Source organism: Schistocerca piceifrons, chromosome 4 (assembly GCF_021461385.2).
Source record: "Schistocerca piceifrons isolate TAMUIC-IGC-003096 chromosome 4, iqSchPice1.1, whole genome shotgun sequence".
Classification (NCBI taxonomy): Eukaryota; Metazoa; Arthropoda; class Insecta; order Orthoptera; family Acrididae; genus Schistocerca; species Schistocerca piceifrons.
This window is the reverse complement of record NC_060141.1, coordinates 455,649,040-455,665,354: the sequence shown is the minus strand read 5'-3', so window position 1 is coordinate 455,665,354 and position 16,315 is coordinate 455,649,040. Positions and strand designations below refer to the sequence as shown.

General features: G+C 40.7%; 1 protein-coding gene across 1 annotated transcript in view; it reads left to right on the top strand.

Moving 5' to 3' along the window:
• Positions 1-16,018, top strand: part of LOC124796375 (max dimerization protein 1-like) — a 721,836-nt gene extending 705,818 nt beyond the window's left edge. Inside the window, exons 6-7 of the mRNA XM_047260536.1 lie at positions 6,406-6,542; positions 14,199-16,018. Coding sequence (XP_047116492.1) covers positions 6,406-6,542 — 137 coding nt within the window. The 3' untranslated portion in view covers positions 14,199-16,018. The remainder of the gene's footprint in view (positions 1-6,405; positions 6,543-14,198) is intronic.
• The last annotated feature ends 297 nt before the right edge of the window (positions 16,019-16,315 follow it).

Here is a 16,315-nt window from a genome sequence, read left to right as displayed (position 1 = left end):
TGAGTACATTACCTCGAATATTTTGGGGAAAGATATCAGTAACGAAATTGGACGATAATTGTTTAACTCTGCCTTGTAACCTTTCCTATGAGGAGTTTTAACAATTGCATATTTTAACCCGTCTGGGAAAATACCCTGTACCAATAACGCGTTACATATATCACTAAGGACATTACTTATAAAGATGGACTGACTTGTTTGCGTCCCAGTGTAGTGACACTGAAACGCTCCTTTCCTCCGTGCATCAAGGCTTGCGTGGCCCCGTACGAAGTCGCATTTGCGGCTGCGGCCAGACCCTACGCACTCACGGCGGCATGCGGCGCGTGAGACAAACTCCTCTACTTACTGCTAGGCAGATTTAATCAGAAACGTTTGTTGGCAGACCCATATTAATTCCCTGCACTGTTACACATGTATAAATATGGGTCGGCAACATTAATTGGCCCCTTAAGAAAGGATTGAAGTTCTTACCTCTCCAGTATCAATCACTGAAAACGGTGCAGAAATTAAGCACTGTCAGGAAGATACCGAGATCTGGCAACTGGACTGGAATATGTACACCGCTTGCCGTTCCTACAACTCGTAAGCGGTCTGCAAGCAACTTCCTGTGATAATCTCCACATCATAAAACAGACATACAGTTCAATGTTAATAAAGGAAAATAGTCTCACGAAAACACAACACTTAAATTTTAACAGAAAGAAATGGAACTCACTTGCTTTACAGGGAACGTGCACGCTGCTCCTCCTTAATAAGATAATAGAAACTGCCAGGTGACTTAAGAGATGCCCTGCTCCGCTCTGTGCTTCGCTGCATAGTGTCACTTTTCTACAGGAACGACCAATTACGATTGGCAATAACTGTGCAGAACAATCGATATTAGTTAACGTAGTCTTAAAATCTAATGCAGGAACTAAGAGACGTGTCTGTAAGGCACCGTTGAAGTGTTCATTAGCTGCTATCTGGGAAAGGAACAGAAGAGCCACAAGTGAGTCTTCTAGGCACTTGAGGTCGCTCGGTCAGCTGTAGTGTGTGCGTCTTTGGCAAGTGGTGAGTGGGAGGGATTATTTCGAAAGATCCCATGAGTCCGTGGATCTTGGTTATCAGAAGGGTGCGTTAATAGTAGCGGTAGTTCCATTCGCATGTGTTGTTCACCCCAAGCATTCACCTGTAGATTGCAATGAGCTCTTTTTCAGACAATACTCTCCAGCATTTTAGGTGCCATCGAGAAAACGATGCGATATTCTAGTAGTTTCATGTACCCGAATAGAGAACAAAAAATTATCGTTTCAAATGAATTTCTTGATGATTTCTGAACAAGGGTACGGCTGATTCTTTCTTGTACCCTCATCCAAATGCTAAAGTGTTCGCTCTGTACTTACTACATTTTCGACTATAGAATCAGCTGGGGACTGTGGGAGGGGGAAGCAGTTGTGGCATCCTGACATGTACAAAGGTTTCCTGTAACAAGGTGATGCAGATGCTGTCTTAGAACGGCCAGACTGGCGTTTTGTCGAACTACAGTTGTGTGACACAGTGTTAATCCTGGCCGATAGGAGTTGCTACTGGCAGGATCCACGTTAACATGCCTCTGGAATATTTAATTTGTCGCAGTTTGCTTGGTCGTTAGCACTTAACGTTACCGAATCAGCCGGAAGGGACTGTTTATTTTAATTGCAGTGTGTGATGGATGGGAGGGGGAGAGCTTTATTCGTTACTAGGGTAATCAGCAGGCTAGTGTGTAGAATGTCCGGTTTTTGTGTCCTTGATATTTTCATGCTTAAATTGTCATCATCAATAGTTCAGTAACCCCTCCTCCTCCAGCAGCTCTCTCTCTCTCTCTCTCTCTCTCTCTCTCTCTCTCTCTCTCTCTCTCTCGTTTGCGTCACCCCCATGCGTAGACGTCACACATAACCCCTCCCTCCCCCTCACACACACACACACACACACACACACACACACACACACACACACACACACACACACACTTTTTTTTGTAACTTCGTAATTGACGTGAAAAATAATCTGATATTTCGCTATTATGTAAACTAGCGTTTCTGAAGTTCCCTCCCGCGAGCACGCACAAGTGCCACAACACCACGTTGCGTGGACTCAACTAACGTCTGAAGTAGTGCTGCAGGGAACTGACTCCATGAATCCTACAGGGCTGTCCGTAAATCCGCAATAGTACGAGGGATAGAGATCTCTTCTGAACAACACGTTGCAAGGCATCCCAGATATGCTCAATAATGTTCATGTCTGGTAGTTTGGTGGCCAGCGGAAGTGTTTAAACTCAGAAGAGTGTTTCTGGAGCCACTCTGTAGAAATTCTGGACGTGTGGGGTGTCGCATTGTCCTGCTGGAATTGTCCCAGTCTGTCGGAATACACAATGGACATGAATCGATGCAGGTGGTCAGACACGATGCTTACGTACATGTCACCTGTCAGAGTCGTATCTAGACCTATCAGGGGTCACACACGTCCCACACCATTACAGAGCCTCCACCAGCCTGAGAAGTCCCATGCTGACATGCAACGTCCATGGATTCATGAGGTCGTCTCGACACCCGTACGTCATCAACTGTCCAAGGCGAGGCGTAAAGCCTTGTGTCGTGCAGTCATCTAGGGTACAGGAGTGGACCTTCGGCTCCAAAAGCCCATATCGATGTTCCTCCTAGTGGTTCGCACGCTGCACTTGTAGATGGCCCAGTATTGAAATCTGCAGCAATTTGCGAAAGGGTTGCTCTTCTGTCACGTTGAACGAGTCTCTTCAGTCGTCATTGGTGCCGTTCTTACAGGATCTTTTTCCGGCCCGCGCCGACGTCGGAGATTTGATGTTTTACCAGATTCCTGATATTCACGGTACACTCGTGAAATGATCGTACGGGAAAATCCAAATTTCATCGCTACCTCGGAGATGCTGTATCCCATTGCTCGTTCGCTGACTATAACACCACATTCAAACTTTGTTAAACTTGATTACCTGCCATTGTAGCAGCTGTAACCAATCTTATAACTGTGTCGTAGATAAGCGTTGAAGACCACAGCGCCGTATTCTGCCTGTTTACATATCTCTGTATTTGAATATTCATGCCTTTACCAGTTTCTTTGGCGCTTCAGTGTAGATAAGGAAAATGTGTTAAATATGGAGAGACTGCAGGGACCGACGGATTCTATCCAGAAATAAAGATGGCTGAACGAAAGTGGGTTAACACAGAGTTCACAAATCACCGTAATACCTCGTATTCGATATGAAGTGAATGTTGCCACGGCGAACCTAGACTTGGGGCTACGCTACATACATCAAGCGGTTACCACGGCCATATTTTTCGCACTCCATTCGTTTGATACGCGTTGCAACCTAAAGTGGAACAAGTCTACACTACAGATCAGTCTTTAACAACAAACGAAATTTCGTTTTGCTGTATTTATTTGTGGTTGTGTAAACGTACGTTAGTTAACATTCAATGACTGTCAGTCAGCGCACATATGAAAGACAGGTATAAAGTTTAGAAATAAGATGCTCCGATTCCCTAAAGCACTGAAAAGTGTAAACACATACCACATTGCAAACCACTTCATACAACAGAATCAACTCCCTTCTGACATTAAAACGCCAATAAGCAGTAATAATAATTTATAGAAATTTACTACCCATCTACCACAACCCAAAAAAGACCTCGTACAGAAACTACAGACATAAGATATGCCACCCTTCTCACTACAATAATTATTTTTTTGAGGTTATTATTTATACATAATTTTTCCGATAAAGCTTCTACCTATTTGTGGTTACCAATAAACCAGCTATTTCAGTCCATAGATTCCGAACTATATCCCGATCATATTTTTCATTCTCAGGGCGCCACAAGTTCTTGCTTCCCACAGTACATATTCCGTGTGAGAGAACGTCTAACGACTTCTTTCAACTGATTTGAATTTCACCGATTGTCATCCGAAGCCTGTACACTCGGACAATGCGATCGGCTACAGTGTGACTGCGCACGTAGTGGAGTACCGATTTGAAAAAATCGGTCGTCTTCGGCTGATGTCTGTCGTCCGTGGAATCACCAATATCGGAGCCACTGTGCCCGCATCCACAGATAAAGATGTTATTGTGCCACTGCCGAATACACTTTCATGCTGACAAAATGAGATCACGCTATTACTCAGTTATTTTGCGTATCTTCGGGACAGCGAAGAGGGGCAAAATAAATCTGCTGACTTCGCGTTCATCGTGCGTAATACAGCAATTCCGCAGCAAAACTAGCTCTCTGACGGAATAATACAGATCAGCTCTGCCCTACTTGCCAAGAAAGGTGTAGCCGTAGTGGCCGCCTTGGTTTTGATTTGTTTTGGCGCACTATGACGGGTCAACTTCCACCAGCCGTCGAGCGACCCTGCCCCAGAAATAGATCTCCTTGGGCCCGCATTACACAACTAACCTGCGTAACTACGGCTGCCGTGAGCCAGGTGCACGGATGCGCACGCGAAAAGTGCTCGCCTTTCCAGCCCGACACCCTTCCCCCACTTGCCGAAGCAACATAAAAACATTTTCTCTCATGCACGTTCCCTCTAACTTTCACGTGGCGATCGTTTTTGTTCGGAAAGTAACTGAACTCCAACATCCCTCCATGAAAAATCGATATCTGTACTTAGAAAATCAATGTAAGCCACATTTTCTTGTTCCGTAAGCCTAAACAAGGATGGAAAATAGGCGGACATTCTGCCGAATTACTGAGATTCTTGGGGGAAAATAACATGACAAATTTATTCCTTGAGGTATGCAAGATATGAGACACAAAAAAGTACTAATAATTCCAATTCCTAAAAAAAAGATAGTTGCTGACTGGTGCGAGTGCTTGATTTGTGACGGTATGAACTGGTATGCCGTACTGGTCACTTGTATAAGAAAAAATCAGAACTGCAGGTTTTGATATGTGATATGTTTTAAGAAGTCCAAATTTCAAAAACATACATTGAAAGGTCACAGTTCCCGAGCCCTTTTTACAAATCAAACACTGTGTGTGAATATTTCTGAATCATCAGTTTAATTCAAGTTTGGAAAATACTTACACGAATTACTTTCAGAAGAATGGAAAGACTAGTAGAAGCTGATTTCAGGGGAGAATAGCTTGTGTTCAAGAAAAATGTAAGAATATGTGAAGCAGTACTGGTACTACTTCCTATCGTAGAAGACTGACTGTGAAAGGCAAATCTATGTTCATAGTATCTATAGATTTAGAGAAAGGTTATGACAGTGTTCATTGAAATCAACCCTTTACAATTTCTGAAGGTAGTGAGGATAAAATATAGGGACCAAAAGATGATTTAAAATTTGTACAGAAACAGATCTCTGTTACAGGCATCGAAGGACTTGAAATGAAAGCAGTAGTGGAGAAAGGAGTGAGACAAGTTTGTAGTTTCTCCCCAATGTTATTCCTTCTGTATACTGAGTAAGTAGTAAAGGAAATCAAGGAGACATTTGGAAAAGGGAAGAACATTCAATTCAGAGTTGCCCGATATATGTATAAATGAGAAAACATTGTCTTCCACAATATAACATTTAGCCTATTTTATGCTAAGAATTTTGTCAAAGACAAAGTCCTTTTTATTCTCATCAGTGAACTATGGGTACAAAATGCGGATTACCATTTCTGGTGCTATTTTTGTATTTACTCGTTAACTGTCTTAAGGTTTTTAGTTGGTTTTTGACCAAAGATGAAATTTACAGTTACAGTGATATTCTCTCTCTCTCTCTCTCTCTCTCTCTCTCTCTCTCTGTGTGTGTGTGTGTGTGTGTGTGTGTGTGTGTGTGTGTGTGTGTGTGTGTGTGTGTGTGTGTTTTGTGCACTCACTCTCTCTCTCTCTCTCTCTCTCTCTCTCTCTCTCTCTCTCACTCTCTCTCACTCTCTCTCTCTCTTTAATACTCATTTCAGCCATATTTATCTGACTGCCTTATAAAGGGCAATAATGAACCAGTAAAAGAAATTGTTTGAAAATCTAGTTGACTGTATACATTTCAATAAGAGACAGTGAATTATATATATACAAATAGGCGAATAAATAACAAAACTAAAAACTTCACTTTTAAATATTTGCATGTAGTTTTAACTAAATACCTAGGCCAAAGATAAAGTTATAAAGTTTCTGTCCCTGTTGAGATAATCTTGAGTTTTTTTAGATGTAATACATATGAATAAAAGTGAAAAGTCGCTATAATGTTACCATCATTATAACAACACAGATCATGATGAATTTAAAAATACATGCTAAAAAATTTGCAATTGTTTGCTGTGAGTGCATCTTGATCTGAACTCCTCCCTCATTTGTACTCAAGGTTCATTTACTTAATATAAAAGAAATTATGTGACTTTTGTCTAACTATGATTTGTTATATTCCAGATGAAGTTGACGTGATCGGTTACACGAGCAACCAGAGCGACACTGATGACCATAGCAGTGTGCAGTCCACCTCCAGTGATAGCGGGGTCGCCATGTCCACCAGTCGCCTCACCCTCTCTGAGATGGAAATCATCTAGGTCAGTGTGCTGTGTCACAATTTAAATAGATTTTTGACGAAGAAGATGTAGACACAAGAGTGGCTTCTCATCCTCTGGGTGTACCTTTTGTTTTGCTTGCCCAATAATCCATATTTTGAACTGTACTTTACTTCCAGATTTAGGCATATAACCCAGCTTGTTTTTGAAAACAAGTTTTACATTCATTTACCACAGTATATTTAGCCTGTATTCAAGGAGTGTCAAACAATTATGGACACACAGTTTCGACGCAGGTAAGTGCCATTAGAAAAAAGAATGAAAAACATATATTTGAATATGGTTTCATTTTGTGCTGTTACTGAAGAACATTTTATTTGACGTTACTGATTAAAGCCTATCCACTTAAGAAAGTTTTCAGTACCCGGGAAGGTGGCCAGGAAATAAGAGTAATTCACACAGTTTATGTATAATTGCACTGCAGCATATTTTACTCCCATTGTGCTGCCTAATGTCTGCCGTAGAAATGGATACTATAGTAATAATAGATCATGGTTGGAAGTATAAAAAAAGAAGCTTGCACAACCATGCCCTACCAAATGAAAAGGTGGTTCAGTAGAAGAAGACCAGCCCTATGTCTTGAATGCGCATCTACACTGACATGACAAATGTTATGTGATAGCAGTATGCACATATACAGATGGCAGTAGTATCACATACACAAAGTATAAAAGGGCAGTGCATTGACAGAGTCGTCATTTGTACTTGGGTGATTCGTGTGAGAAGGTTTCCGACATTATTATGGCTGCCCGACAGACTGGTAGGTGGAGCTAGATGCATGGGATGTTCAGTTTTGGAAATCAACATTGAATTCTATATTGTGAAATCCACAGTGTCAAGACTGTGCTGAGAATACTAAATTTTAGGTATTACTTCTTACCATGGACAGTGTAGTAGCTGATGACCTCCAGTTAACAACCAACAGCAGCAACCATTGTGTAGAGTTGTTGGTGCTAAGAGACAAGTAACACTGTGTGAAATAACCACAGAAATCAATGTGAGGCTTATGTCAAATGTATTCGTTAGGACAGTGCAGTTATGTTTGGCTACAAGGAGACCATTTACAGCCATTCATGGACATCATGTTCCCATACAACACTTGAATTTTTATGAATGTCACCAGGTGACAGTTGTTCACAATTGGCCACCCAGGTTACCCGCCATGAATCCCATTGAAGATTTATGGGACAAAATTAAGAGATCAGTTTGTGCACAAAATCATGCACAGGTCATACTTTCACAATTCTTGACAGCTATAGAGGCAACATCGCTTAGTATTTCTGCAGGGGACTTCCAATGTCTTGTTAAGTCCATGCCATGTTGAGTAGCTGCACTATGCCGGGCAAAAGGAGTTCCGACATATTACGAATTATCCCACGACTTTTGTCACCTCAGTGTATTTTCAAGCCATTGAATTCTTATTGATGGGCACTACCAGAACTATTAGTTGATGCAAAGAGGTGCAAAGAATTTTATCAGCATGTCATAGAAAATTTGAACCCATTGCCTTCTTTTTTGAGGTGTATGAAGAATTCTTGTGGTTGATGATTCAGTGATTCCATGTTTGTGTGTAAGTAAGAGGATATTTAAGACTTTTTCACTATGCCATTAAATCAGGGTGGTCAACCTTTTTTAACTATGCCCAATTTTGTACCTCTGTTAGTAGCAAAATTGTCCAACCACCCACTGGTTTCTCAGTAACGGTGATTTATAAACTAGGAAAGTAACTTTGCTTTATGAAATTCATAAAGCAGAGTTGTTGTTGTTGTTGTGGTTTTCAGTCCTGAGACTGGTTTGATGCAGCTCTCCATGCTACTCTATCCTGTGCAAGCTTTTTCATCTCCCAGTACCTACTGCAACCTACATCCTTCTGAATCTGCTTAGTGTATTCATCTCTTGGTCTCCCTCTACGATTTTTACCCTCCACGCTGCCCTCCAATACCAAATTGGTGATCCCTTGATGCCTCAGAACATGTCCTACCAACTGATCCCTTCTTCTGGTCAAGTTGTGCCACAAACTTCTCTTCTCCCCAATCCTATTCAATACTTCCTCATTAGTTATGTGATCTACCCATCTAATCTTCAGCATTCTTCTGTAGCACCACATTTCGAAAGCTTCTATTCTCTTCTTGTCCAAACTAGTTATCATCCATGTTTCACTTCCATACATGGCTACACTCCATACGAATACTTTCAAAAATGACTTCCTGACACTTAAATCAATACTGGACGTTAACAAATTTCTCTTCTTCAGAAACGCTTTCCTTGCCATTGCCAGCCTACATTTTATATCCTCTCTACTTCGACCATCATCAGTTATTTTGCTCCCCAAATAGCAAAACTCCTTTACTACTTTAAGTGCCTCATTTCCTAATCTAATTCCCTCAGCATCACCCGACTTAATTAGACTACATTCCATTATCCTCGTTTTGCTTTTGTTGATGTTCATCTTATATCCTCCTTTCAAGACACTGTCCATTCCATTCAACTGCTCTTCCAAGTCCTTTGCTGTCTCTGACAGAATTACAATGTCATCGGCGAACCTCAAAGTTTTTATTTCTTCTCCATGAATTTTAATACCTACTCCTAATTTTTTTTTTTTTTGTTTCCTTTACTGCTTGCTCAATATACAGATTGAACAGCATTGGGGAGAGGCTACAACCCTGTCTTACTCCCTTCCCAACCACTGCTTCCCTTTCATGTCCCTCGACTCTTATAACTGCCATCTGGTTTCTGTGCAAATTGTAAATAGCATTTCGCTCCCTGTATTTTACCCCTGCCACCTTCAGAATTTGAAAGAGAGTATTCCAGTCAACATTGTCAAAAGCTTTCTCTAAGTCTACAAATGCTAGAAACGTAGGTTTGCCTTTCCTTAATCTTTCTTCTAAGATAAGTCGTAAGGTCAGTATTGCCTCACGTGATCCAGTGTTTCTACGGAATCCAAACTGATCTTCCCCGAGGTTGGCTTCTACTAGTTTTTCCATTCGTCTGTAAAGAATTCGTGTTAGTATTTTGCAGCTGTGACTTATTAAGCTGATAGTTCGGTAATTTTCACATCTGTCAACACCTGCTTTCTTTGGGATTGGAATTATTATATTCTTCTTGAAGTCTGAGGGTATTTCGCCTGTTTCATACATCTTGCTCACCAGATGGTAGAGTTTTGTCAGGACTGACTCTCCCACGGCCGTCAGTAGTTCCAATGGAATATTGTCTACTCCGGGGGCCTTGTTTCGACTCAGGTCTTTCAGTGCGCTGTCAAACTCTTCACGCAGTATCATATCTCCCATTTCATCTTCATCTACATCCTCTTCCATTTCCATAATATTGTCCTCAAGTACATCGCCCTTGTATAGACCCTCTATATACTCCTTCCACCTTTCTGCTTTCCCTTCTTTGCTTAGGACTGGGTTGCCATCTGAGCTCTTGATATTCATACAAGTCGTTCTCTTATCTCCAAAGGTCTCTTTAATTTTCCTGTAGGCGGAATCTATCTTACCCCTAGTGAGATAGGCCGCTACATCCTTACATTTGCCCTCTAGCCATCCCTGCTTAGCCATTTTGCACTTCCTGTCGATCTCATTTTTGAGACGTTTGTATTCCTTTTTGCCTGTTTCACTTACTGCATTTTTATATTTTCTCCTTTCATCAATTAAATTCAGTATTTCTTCTGTTACCCAAGGATTTCTACTAGCCCTCGTCTTTTTACCTACTTGATCGTCTGCTGCCTTCACTACTTCATCCCTCAAAGCTACCCATTCTTCTTCTACTGTATTTATTTCCCCCATTCCTGTCAATTGCTCCCTTATGCTCTCCCTGAATCTCTGTACAACCTCTGGTTCTTTTAGTTTATCCAGGTCCCATCTCCTTAAATTCCCACCTTTTTGCAGTTTCTTCAGTTTTAATCTACAGGTCATAACCAATAGATTGTGGTCAGAGTCCACATCTGCCCCTGGAAATGTCTTACAATTTAAAACCTGGTTCCTAAATCTCTGTCTTACCATTATATAATCTATCTGATACCTTTTAGTATCTCCAGGGTTCTTCCATGTATACAACCTTCTTTCATGATTCTTAAACCAAGTGTTAGTTATGATTATGTTGTGCTCTGTGCAAAATTCTACAAGGTGGCTATGATTATGTTGTGCTCTGTGCAAAATTGTACAAGGTGGCTTCCTGTTTCATTTCTGTCCCCCAATCCATATTCACCTACTATGTTTCCTTCTCTCCCTTTTCCTACACTCGAATTCCAGTCACCCATGACTATTAAATTTTCGTCTCCCTTCACAATCTGAATAATTTCTTTTATTTCATCATACATTTCTTCAATTTCTTCGTCATCTGCAGAGCTAGTTGGCATATAAACTTGTACTACTGTAGTAGGTGTGGGCTTCGTATCTATCTTGGCCACAATAATGCGTTCACTATGCTGTTTGTAGTAGCTTACCCGCATTCCTATTTTCCTATTCATTATTAAACCTACTCCTGCATTACCCCTATTTGATTTTGTGTTTATAACCCTGTAGTCACCTGACCAGAAGTCTTGTTCCTCCTGCCACCGAACTTCACTAATTCCACTATATCTAACTTCAACCTATCCATTTCCCTTTTTAAATTTTCTAACCTACCTGCCCGATTAAGGGATCTGACATTCCACACTCCGATCCGTAGAACGCCAGTTTTCTTTCTCCTGATAACGACATCCTCTTGAGTAGTCCCCGCCTGGAGATCCGAATGGGGGACTATTTTACCTCCGGAATATTTTACCCAAGAGGACGCCATCATCATGTAATCATACAGTAAAGCTGCATGCCCTCGGGAAAAATTACGGCTGTAGTTTCCCCTTGCTTTCAGCCGTTCGCAGTACCAGCACAGCAAGGCCGTTTTGGTTATTGTTACAAGGCCAGATCAGTCAATCATCCAGACTGTTGCCCTTGCAACTACTGAAAAGGCTGCTGCCCCTCTTCAGGAACCACACGTTTGTCTGGCCTCTCAACAGATACCCCTCCGTTGTGGTTGCACCTACGGTACGGCTATCTGTATCGCTGAGGCACGCAAGCCTCCCCACCAACGGCAAGGTCCATGGTTCATGGGGGGGGGGGGGGGGGGTAAAGCAGAGTACAGCAAGTTAAAGTGTATAATAATAATTACATACCAAACACTTTGTCAAAATTTTATGAAAACCATTGTGTAATGTTAGTTTTCTTTTGATGGCTGTATTTCTTTTGTCATAATCTGTATAGTAAGCTAGTGTCAGTTCAGTACTTCACTGTTAATAACCTCATGGCTGCTATAGCAACACATTGTTTTAGTCCGATCTTTACATTTTTCATACGTAACTCCCTTCTTGTAATTTTTTTTTATTAAGACACTGTAGTGATGTGCAGTGATCTTGCACTCCTCAGCACCAGTGTGTTGTGCTAAACTGCCTTTTTACTTGCACTTTATTCACTCAAAGATACCTTACTATTTGCTTTTCTTATCTTATGATATCCCTAAAATCGGGGAAAAAATTAGTCTGAGAAGTGAAATACCCTAAAAAAAATGCACCATGAAGGAGTTAATGCAAAATTGTAAACTTCGGTGGCTGTTTGATGAATGTGTGATGTTCCATCACAGTTGCACCACACAGCTGGAAAGAACAGTAAACAGGTGGCATGTTGGTACCAGGGCATAAACTCTTCACAAATTCCATTGCCTGTACTCGGTTGAACAGTAACTATGCCTTGCAGACAGGCACATGGAAAAAAATACACAGAGTTAGCATTTTAGGAAGGGGGTGTAGTTCCACTCAAACAAGCCAGTTGGAGTAATCGGCTTATCGCTTGACATTTGAACAGGAGATATGTTACTATTTGACAATTTTGGCAGAAGTGGACTAACTATGACCGAATACAGCATCAAGAAGGAAGTGATTGACCTAGAGAGATGACAGAATGCGAGGGCTAGCAATTGTCAGAGGGGCACTCAGAGCCCTGGATTCATCATTATCATTAATCCAAAGTGCAACTGGTGCTCCAGTGACCACATAGCCAGCTCACAGAAAGGGGGCTGAGGCCACAGCACCCCTTCCACCAACTGTTGTTGACCTCTGTACACCAACAGTCCCGTTGAGTGGTTTCGAACATATCAGGCCTGGAATCACATTGACTAGAGTAGTCTTTAGTGATGAGTCCTACATCGAATTTAGCCCTGATGACCAGCTAAGACGTGTCTGGGGATGCCCCAGACAGCAGTAGGATAGCAACCTGAATGTCGCCTGCCACATGGTATGACGACCAGGAGTGATGGTCTGGGGTGCCATTTCATTTTGTAGCAGGACCCCTGTGGTAATCAGCCACAGCACCCTTACAGCACAGGGGTACATAGATGATATGCTATGATCCTTTTTATTGCCCTTCATGACAAGCCATCCTAGGCTTACATTTCACCAAGATAATGCTGGCCCATACGTAGCAGGAGTTTCTACTGCATGTCTTCGTACTTGCCATACCCAGTGTTGGTCACCAAGGTTGCTAGATCTCTATACAGTTGAGAATGTTCGTACCATTTTGACCAGGGCCCTGGAACGAGCTCAGGATTTTGACAATTTAATGTGCCAATTGGACAGAATTTGGCACATTTGGCATGATATCCCTCAGGAGGACATGAAACAACTCTGTCAATCAGTGCCAAGCCAAATAACTCTGCATTAGGGCCAGAGGTGGACCAACACATTATTGACTTGCTCAGTTTGTGGAGCTCTTTCTCTTGACTAAATCCTCTAATTTTTCTGAAATTGAATCATTTGTTTGTCTACTTGTACATCACATCTACTGATTTCCATCCCATTTGGATAATTCCTTCATGATGCATCCTTTTCTTCATGTGTAGCTGTGAGGTAAATGCTGTTCTAAAGTTTCTTCAACCCAATCACAATTTTTGATGACTTCAGTTATTTTTGCCAGTCATTAAATTAATTTGTGCTCACAGAAGACTCCCAGGCATTAGTTCCCATGAAATGAGACTGACAGACAAGTTGATAGTTGATTAAAAACTATTCACAATAACTACTTTGTATTGTAAATGAGATTTCCAATGAGGTTTGCTTTTAATATTTTTGATAATGCATATTTATGATTATCATTTACTGCTTTGCATTTATTTCTTATTTTGATTCCTATGGTAGTACTGTTCATAAAGTGAAATTTATTCATAGATACATTATTTGAGCCAGTATCTTCATCCTGCATGATCATCATCTTATCTTTCTTCTTCTTTTGCTTCTCTTTTTCCTCTATCAACACCCCTTCTGAAAGTATTTTATTGATCATTCTGATCCTCTTGATCTGATGGGAAATATTAATGTATCATTCTCTGTAACAGTCCCACCTGAAGGACACTGATCCACATTCTTTATATGTAGGTCCCTAAAGTGAGCACTTTTCAAATTTGTACAATCCAAATTACAGTTAAAATTAACTCTAGGACAAAATAATTAACAGAAGGAGTAATACATTCATATTAAACACTTTGCATTATATGATTAGTAACAGAGATTTAATATATGCTGCCAGGAGGATGACTGGACAAAGTGGCCACTGAAATTTAATTAGCTATTGTACATGTGTGTTTTTTTGAGTCACTGCTCTGATGTTGCAGGTGAACGGGGATGAAGCTGGGAGCAGTTGAGGGACGAGACATCAGCCTGCCCAAGATCTGCCGTGCCCTGCCTTCTCCTCGGCCTGCAAACCATGCACCGTCTTAACAGAGCCAGTATATTGCATTTGTATTAGTAACCCACCACACTCATTTCTCCTCTAGTCAACAATGGTAACATCTGTATTATAAAAGAGATTTGGGAAAATAAGCACAATGCATACACTGCATGTGCAGATTTTATTTATGTAAATTGTACATATATTCATTTTAAAGAGAATATTAAAGGCCTTTCTGTATTATTTGCAGGTGTAGATGGTCAGGAATAATTTTTTCTGTCCAGTTTTATTTGGCATTAGCATTTTTGAAAGTGCAGATATGTTTTAACAAATACTAGTGCTGTGCATGGATTAAGAGACTATTTTTTAAAGAAATTTCTCATAAATGACCCTAGCAGGCAGATCTCTGGATGGTCTCCTCTGAACTCTCTTCTGTAGTTTACATCGGTTAAGTATATGTCGTTATATTTCTCCAAAGACAGCCAAGACACTGCCCCGTACTTCGGTTTACTTCTGCCGTGCAGTGGTCCGAGAATCACATTGAAAATTAGTATGACTGTGTATCCTGTACATAGGTTAATTGTTTCCTCACAGAGGGGCCAGGGAACAGGGAGAAATGTTATTTTTACTTAAGTGATATGTTGCAAGAAGAGTGTGAGGAGTGGATCTGCAAGTGGAACTGATGCCTGGGCCAATGTGGACCCAGTGATACCCGCCCACACTTGCGTGTGCCAGATCTCTAGAACCAAAATGTTGTCTGTCCCTCTGTTCTCCTTCCTGACAGCCTGGGGAAGAACATGGAAAATATTATTATATTTAAAGATATAAAAAAATATTAAAAACATCAAAACTTTCAAAGAGTACAAATTCTGTATAAGTCCCTCATGATAGTGGGGAACTTTTTATGTTAAAATTTCCATGGACTTGGGTTTCAGCAGATAGTAAAGTAGGGCACAACACTCTTATTTTACTATTTAATGATAAAAGTGGAGAAAGGAGGATAATGTTTACCTGACCAACCTCTTTCTCCACTGACTGAAAAAGAAAACTGCATTAGAGGCCAGCCCTGTGCTATATGCTGAAACGCTTGTGTTCCAGTGGTTAGAACTGAAAGCCTCTTCACGTGTAGCAACGGTGAAATGGAAATGTGCGACTGAGTGAGAGTGACTGCTTGTGTCAGTGCGAAAGAAGGGTATATATACCGTGAGGAATGGCTAAAGCTGTGTACAATAAGATTGTGAGTGGACTGAGTGGGATTGTATCCAGGAATCCAATACTACTGTGGTAATAAAGGCAGAATGATCTGAAGGAGTCATTTTAACTACTCTTTGAATTAAAAATTCAATTGTGCAATTAATTAGACACGTGAGATACTGTTATTTCAGTCTTTATAATTATATTATTAATATAAAATATTATTATAATTATTATAAGTAAGAGGTATGCCTGTGATTAATGTTGTCTCTTGTGGAAAAGAATCCTGGATTCTGTCCCCTCTACCCAGTGATCGAGACGACTGAAAATAAGATAGTATTTTAAGCCACCTGAACACTGATGACAGAAAGAGGCTGTAGTTTGTCAGCTGTTTAATGTGTCTGCTTCTCTTAGCTGCAAGGTTATAGAAAACACAAAAAAAATACCTAACTACCTTTCTGTTTAAAGAAAAGAGCTTCAAGGATTCTTCACAAAACCAAAAATGAAAAACAAACAAAAAAAAATACATAGAAGTATATGTTACTGAAAGCACTGTCTGTTTGGTCTCAAGGTATCTATAAAGTGTGATACAACAGGACAAGAAAATTTTTTGTAGATTAATTTTTGTGGAAGTTTTGTGTAGCAGCAATATGAATTGATACCAGTACTGTGAATATTTGGTATCTCAGCTTAGGTTCAGCCACATCTGTCATGGTTTTGTGTTTGACATCTTTGTTAGAAGCACTGGAAAGAATAGAAAGGCTATCATCTTCATGTTTTGAAGCCACCTTGCTGCTTTTGTGTTATAGATATACCAGACAGACCTACCCTCCAGATATTTCTGTTTCCAGATGCTTTCTGTGGTCA